General features: G+C 35.0%; 1 protein-coding gene across 1 annotated transcript; it reads right to left on the bottom strand.

Moving 5' to 3' along the window:
• Positions 1-493: 493 nt before the first annotated feature.
• On the bottom strand, positions 494-8037 carry LOC110704287 (threonine dehydratase biosynthetic, chloroplastic-like; the record flags this gene model as incomplete). The annotated part of the gene is given in 12 exon segments (XM_021882078.1): positions 494-1004; positions 1094-1228; positions 1687-1804; positions 3973-4046; positions 4134-4294; positions 4297-4381; positions 5030-5236; positions 5529-5692; positions 5695-5800; positions 5897-5971; positions 5973-6077; positions 7681-8037. Coding segments are annotated over 12 exon segments (1728 nt in total), but the record flags the coding sequence as incomplete, so codon positions are not given.
• Positions 8038-8042: the final 5 nt, after the last annotated feature.

Raw genomic sequence — 8042 nt, forward strand, 5'->3', positions numbered from 1 at the left:
CATGAGATAGCTAATACTACCCAAATTTTCTTTCCTATTGTTTGTTTCATTTTGCTGCTGCCGTATAAAAAATAATAACTTTTAACCTTTTTTTAATAGAGCATTCAATATAACAGTTAACAATGTTTTGTTTTTGAAGAATGTTTTAGACTTTCTACATAAATCGTCATGCGTAGACATCCCCAACCATTGATAAAGGAGGTGAAAACATAAATTATGTAACATCCAATATTTCCAAGCCTACTTTCAATGTATTCCCTTTACACCACTAAGATTGCCCCAAGTTATCTTTTATGGAAATCCCAATGAGTTGCTCATACCCTTTCGAAGGAGAGAGGCAGATATAAAAACTTGGAAAGGAACAAAACAAAAGTTACACAAGCTACTCTACAACCAAGTTTTAAAATACTAATTTTCCTAATACAAGACAATTTTAGTGAGACGGAGGTAGTAATACAATCATTATCCTCTTAACGCGAGTTGCTTGAAATGATAAATAAAAAGGGCAAGGAAAACTTGCATACCCAAGTTACTGAAGGAGAAATAAAAATACTCAGTTGGAACACAATTACAAACATTCAATCAATCATTTAGTAACCAAGACTTTATAACACTATACTACAGACTAGAGTTCGAGAGAACTTCTACACAAATTTGTAGCATACATAGAATTTTTTTTTTGTTAAAAGTTAGGCAACGAAAGGGAGTGGATGGTGTACCAACAAATCATCAAACAATTGTGCTACAAGATAAATTATGCTTTGCTTCTCAGTTGAAGATGTTTGAATCACATTTGGTACTTGCACCATCACTTCTCTGAAGATGTCAAAAAGCTCTTGTTTGATCCTATCGCTGCCTACAAGTCAGTGCATCAATACCTCATAAACTTCATTTTCATTCTCTATTGCGTACATGAAACCGAGGTTATCAGCACACTGCTGAAACTGGTCCATCTCGGATGAAGGAACTTGGATTCCAACTAATACATTTGCACCAGCTTCACCCTAAAACATATAATAAATAATAATTTGAGAAAAATAAAAATAAGATGGTATAAGATAGATTTTGAGGGGTTAAAAAGGCAAAAACTCACCTGTGCACGGTAATGGAATAAACTAATATTCCATTGTGGGCTAAATGCATCCAGAAATTTCATCAAAGCTCCTGGTCTTTCTGGGAAAATAAATCTACAAAGTAGTTCATTTTGGACATCTGACCGGCCTCCCATCTACAAAAAAAGGCAACCAAGGTTTACTTCTAGTGAAATCTACCTTGTGACACGTAATTAAACAATGAAAGTGCATCTTGATAAAGGCATGTCAATCTTCACGCATAGTGAGTGCAACAGTGATAATATATTTCTGCTTTAAAAGACCTTTAATCAGAACATCTAATAAATCACCTTCTACACAAAGCTGCTCAATGGGGCCTTTTTATATCAAGCATGTTTCTTATATAATTTTTTTTACCATTGATAGATTTTTATACGTTGGAATTCCTTTCATTTTCGCTTTGATTTAGGCCAAATAATTTTGTCTCATTGCTCTCTGTATATTCTTCCACCAAAACCTTCCTCAAGCACCAGAATGGTTCTTTTATGACGTTTCTGGTGACAACTTTGGATCCAAAGTACTCATAATCATCTGTAAATGGAAATTTTGACTTCAAAATAAGGAAGATGCATACCAGATGCCGTAAATGATCCTTAACCAAATCATTATTTGTCAAGTTGATAGTTCGAAGCTTAGAAGATTCCATGCGCTCCTTCATTGCTTCAAGTTCAGATACAGTATGATGCCCAACACTGCAAAATAAACATAAACCAGCGAAAAAAAAATCACAACTTGTTCTTAATATAAGATTGTTATGCATGTATAGAAGTTATAGGTACTGCTGGATGACTAACATAGTCAGCGGACTTTTGCAAAAGGAAAGAAATAAAAAAAGAAGCCAAATCTCATAGGGGGTCTATAGTTTAGACTTATAGCTTATAAAAAATGACATCACAGATACAAGCTTCAATTTAGAGTTAGATACATTCCTATGGTGCATTAGGGTTTATAAAGTTGTATAGCTTATAAAGAATGACATCAGATACAAGCTTCAAGTTAGAGTTAGATACATTCCTATGGTGCATTAGCGTTTATATAATTGTATAGCCCTTCCAGCAACGTTGTACACTGTATAAGTTGTGATCATGTAAGAAGAATCAAAACAAAAGAGCACGCTGTATAGAATTTAGATACTTCACTAGTTCAGGCTTATGCCTGTTGGTTAAGTCCAACTGCAATCTGATTAAGTCCTGGACTATATAGCAGCTTTTGACAATGCCAGACCACTGGAAGTTCAGTTAAGACAAGATAACATATCCATTGGTTCAAGGAAAGGCATGGGAGTTTTGGAATATATGCAGCATATAAGAATTATTAGGATGGGCAGAGGCATCAATTGCAGTTTGCATAATCAAAGTTCTGTTGGCAACCAGCACACTCCAAACTATTTTCCACTCATAAACTCAAACTGTATAACTAAGATCAAGTTTGGATGATTGCTAACAAATTTTAGAAGTGAGAACTTAACTGCATCTGAGTTACAAACAGAGCAGCTAAACCTCGGACAAAAGAACTTATTGCTGCTTCTATGAATTATTATCAGAATATACAAGCTGTGAGAGAACAAGCAAAAAGAATGGAATCAGCATACCCAATTAAAGTAAAGCAAACCACACTCCCAAACACCCAACAGAAAGCTTAGAAGATGTTGCAAGAAACTCCATTTCTGATCTCAACTCTAAAAACATTTCATTAATTTCGATCTACCCCAATTATCTAGCTCCTCAATGCCTAAGCACGGATTTTCATACACTGATCTTATTCCCAACTAATGTAATGAAGTATGCCTTATGAACAGTAGGTTTCAGTAAATACAATAATCTATCTCAACGACGGAAGATTGGAAGCAAACATTAATGTAACCACATGAAACCTTTTGCTCTCAGCCTAACACTTTCTAAAAAAAAAAAAAAGTGCACCACACCCTTATAATCTAAATTATTTTTATTATTGTGCTCTAATTATATCCGGGTTTATGCATGTGAAACCATCCAACTGTGAAAATAGTACAAAACCTTAAAAGACACTCATTTTCTCTATGCAGCAAGGAAGAGAAATCTGCCTTTTTACGGCTTTCTTGGTAACACTATTCATTATCTTATAACACAAGACCACCCAAAGGCTGTAATAATTCACTTGAAAATATTGTAATCTTCTAGAAGACATGGGTGGCATGTTTCAATTTATAATTTAACCTCTCATAATCTTGACTTGCCTATGAGAATCATGATGGAAGTTTTGGCCCGTACCCTATTACCTGACCCGAAACCCCAACTATACTTGATATCACTTGACTCGAACTTTATCTGACCCAAACTAAACTTACCTAAACAATCAATGTGTCTACTAATGTATATAATTATAATAAGCCAAATGAAATGGAAATAGAATCAAATACAACTCGACCCAAACATGATCTGACCAGAATTGACCCGGACCCAAACCTGAACTTAAGTTTCATGTCATCCCTTTATTTCAATGGATTTGGGAGACGAACTCAAACAATAAAAGGATACTTGCAGTCCAGGTTATAATAGTGAGTGGAATATTGTATATAAAACAGACTAACAAAAGGAAGGAAGAAAATTAATCTAGAAAAGCAGAGTGACTTGTTGGCTTAAGTTATAAAATTGAATTTAAGTCAGAGTTAATCACTTGAACAATTTCCTACTTTTGCCAATTGGAAGTTTTCCTGGTCCTGGTCCATCAATAAATTCTGTACTAGAACAGAATGCTAGCAAATTGGAAATTTACAGCAATCAACTAGATAAAACTCAAAATAAGTGAAATGATATTATTAAAAGACGCCGAAATCAGGCATCAAGATTGAGGCTTTAAAGACGATTTCAGAAGTGCTTACCTGTAGAGAACTAAAGCTTCTTGCTTTGCAGAGTTATATCTGTATTTAAATTCTGTAATATTCATTGGCCCCACCTGTAATACCAAAATTCTTTGAATATAAACAAAAGATACTTCAAGTGCAAAAAGTTGACTTTCAAATGAGTGGCCTACCATGAGTACCATCTCAGCAAATATTTTGAAGCTACCAGGTTCTTCAGGCATAAAAGTTGCAAGAACTGCTTCTCGTTGCCGACCAACATCTGCAAGTTCAGTGACTAGTCTCAATCTATCAAAGTTCATATTAGCCCCACTAGTGATTGCAACAACATTTTCATTCTTATGCCATAATATTCGCAATAGGCTTCTGCACCAGCTAGAGCAAGAGCACCTGCTGGTTCCAGTATACTCCTTTTCTCCTCGAACATGTTCTACATTTAACATATCAGAATATTAGTTCTAGCAACTACATGTTCCTTGAACCAATACAATAGCAATTCAGGATATAATATGACAGATTAGCTGAAGTAGTCATGATATTCAAATATATTAGAACTTTTATTTATTTTTTTTAATAGAATGAGATGTGTGGTCAAGGTTAAGAAAAATTAAATCACAACAGAATCAGGACATAGAAGAGTAGAGATTTCAGCAATAAATAGTTATTGATAGCCATAATGAACAATGAGAATCTTATAAGCCTCAAGATGATGATGCACATCCCTCTTGAAATCAAGTTCACTAATCTAGCTTAGCAATTATTCTTAAAAACAGAAAATCCGTATTTGGACATTCAAGTTATGACTGTGGCTTCAAAATAGAACTGCGTCAACAAAAAGTCAGTGAGCCCTGCAATGAGTAGACCACAGTCACTTCCATGGCTTCCTAACAAATAACTAGGTCCCATATTCAGAGAGATAAATTTTTCATAAATGCATGAATCTACAAAAGAGGGAAACGGCAATCAAAGTGTGCCACAAGTATTGAACAGAATGTGATAGATAATTATAATCACAATACATGAAATATTTAGAGCATGGATCTACATTGCAGGTCCTGGTTAAAATTTTGGTGCTAACCTTTATAGAGGCACAAATGGCATCTCGATTAACAAGAACTACACCATCAATCAATTCCTTGCATATGCGAAAAGTTTCTTCCCCAACAACTTTAACAGCAACACCATCCGCAAACCCTCCAACTTTATCTAGCATAATTCTTTGTCCATGATGTAATGAAAGAGCCATTGCATTGGCATCAGCTGGTTCCACCCCTATAATTTTGACCTGATAAGAGATATAGCACATATATCATCATGATAAGAATATATTAACATTGCTACAAGGGAATCTGAATATTAAGAATCAGTAAAAGCAAAGTGGAAAGGACATACATTGCAAACAAAGTAGCAAAGAAAGCATACAGACATAAGTGCACCACAGGTCTTCAAAGCATAAGATATATAATAACAGCAAGAACAATAGGGTAATTTTTTGTCCCTGAATATCACTAAGGGCAGGAAGATCATGGAACAGGGTTGTCATACAGTAAAAAATAAAAAGCACAGCCAAAACCAACCTCTGGTTGAATTCTCTTTACATACGCAGCAATACCAGCTATGAGTCCACCACCACCTACAGGAACAAAGATCGCATGTAGTGGACGGCCTTTTGACTGGTTCACAATCTCCATGCCTACTGTCCCTTGTCCCATAATGACATCTGGATGGTCAAATGGGGGATAAATGTCCGCCCCTCCTCTTCTGCCCTATTCTTAGCATATGCTTGTGCCTCGTCATATGAATCGCCCACAAGAACAACTGTGGCACCCAGCCTCTTTACAGATTTCCACTGAATAAAACACGGAAATCATCAGTTTTTAAGATACCTCAGATGAAGTCACAATATATCAGGCAAAGGCATAAGAAATGTCACACATATTCTAACCTTGATTTCTGGTGTAGTCACAGGCATAACAATTACAGCATTACAACCCAATTTCTTAGCAGACAAAGCCACCCCCCTGGGCATGATTTCCAGCTGATGAGCAAATAACCCCTCTTTCCAATTGCTCTTTCGGAAGCTTTACCATCATATTGTATGCACCCCTTAGCTTGAATGAGAAGACCTGCAAAAGAAGAGTTATAGAACCCTCAAAAACTGCATGGCATGATGGAAGATAAATTAGAAGCTTTAAGGAGAGAAATCTCAAGTTTTTTATTACCTCAAAAATGTAGAACTTACTTCATAGAAAAGGAAACAATTTTCTAGATGAACAATATGAGAGTACAAAGGACGGCACTTTTATGAAATTGTTACCATAATTTTGTAAAAATATATATATAACCTCCATCTTCACGAGTACTACTCATCATTGTAGCAACAAAACTCAAGGAGAACTAAAAAGAAGGACCACCTATGCGAGTATATTTATTCTTAGGATAAAAGTGACAGAGAGTAAGAGATGTATTATCTAAAATAGGGTCCCATGAGGTGAAGTTGGAGATGACAAAAATATATACTCCGCATACTTCTTATATATATAAAGATGTTATAAAGAATATGAAGTAAAAGTGGGTAGAACTTAGGAAATAGAAAAGTGAGTGAAACACTGGAAAAAATGAAGGTAGAATTATGGAACAAACGCTATAACACTAAAAAGACGAAGGTAGTTAAGGGACAAAGGCTGTTATGTTTACTTTCAATAGTCCTTAAAATCGTAAAACTCACATCTTTTTGCATTTTTACCTACCAAGTCTGGTACCCCCCACCACACGCCCAAAAAAAGAAAATCTTTTATATTACTCCCCTTATCCTTCTATTTCTCCAACATTTCCTCTAAATTTTCATGGCATTGTACAATAGATTAAGAGTTATACTTAACATCTTGTAGTGGTTTCAGCTACTCTGCAACATTTCATAATCCACAATATAATTTCCTCTGCAAACAATTTTATTTATTTATTTTTTTTATCTGAATTCTTTACAATTATAGTGAATTTTTTATAACATCTGTAATTTATTTTTCAACGTTAACAGCAACCAAATCAAAGAAAAAGGTTTGTTTTATATTGCAAAACTGTTAATGTCAGCCGCTCAAGTGCTAAAATGACAGTACCACTAGAATTGCGATGCTTCAAATTTCTTGTCAAGACAAAAGTGCAAGTTTACATCAGTAGATTACTACCTGCATATCTTTGAGACACTGCCATCCACTGACTACGCTACTTGCTAGTTCATCAAAACAAGCATAATTAACGGAAAAAAAAAAAAAAAAAAAAAAAAAAAAAAAAAACAAACAAAAATTAACCATTTAATACCAAATTTTATCCTCAGCTAATTTAGCTAAATATTTGTTTTTTCAGATAATAATTTCTTTTTATCTGAATTCAATTAAATCAGCAAAAAAAAAAAAAAAAAAAAAAAAAAAAAAAAAAAAATCAAACAAAATCTGACCTAAATTCTGCTTATTCAAGATTTCCAGACATCATTTATCATAATTACCAAATAACATACCATCAGTAACGATTCAAGATATGCATAATGTAATACAAGTAATAAAATAAAATAAAAAATCAGCAACCACTTATGACTTATGAGAACTAAAAGTACTCTCAAACAGTGATTGTCAACAGTTTATTTGGTTAAAGTCTCATCTGTTCAATCGAATTCGCCAACGATCATAAAAAATTCAAATGCAAATAAATTAAATTGAAAAAATCATAACGCACCGGTTGTAAATCCTCCCTCTTAAGCCAAACATTAGTCCCTAACCTCTCAGACAGCTTTTCCGCGAGCTGCAATGGTGATTGAACCGCGATATCATAAACCTTAGACGACAATATATTAGTCAAACACTCCATTGCAACAGCGGAGTCATTCTCCGACGATTGGAACTCCGGAACCGCGCCGAGGTAGCCGCTCTCGTACTTCAAAGACTCGGTCGACACGAGTTTAAGAGGAAGAGATGACTGAGACGAAAGCGGCGATGACGGCGGCGGTGTCTTGGTGATTGTTTCTAAGACGGTGGCTTTGACGGCGAAGGAATGGCGGCGGCAGAGTTTGGGAAGGTGGAGGACAGATGAGGTTGGGT

This window comes from Chenopodium quinoa, unplaced genomic scaffold (genome assembly GCF_001683475.1).
Source record: "Chenopodium quinoa cultivar QQ74 unplaced genomic scaffold, ASM168347v1, whole genome shotgun sequence".
Lineage (NCBI taxonomy): Eukaryota > Viridiplantae > Streptophyta > Magnoliopsida > Caryophyllales > Amaranthaceae > Chenopodium > Chenopodium quinoa.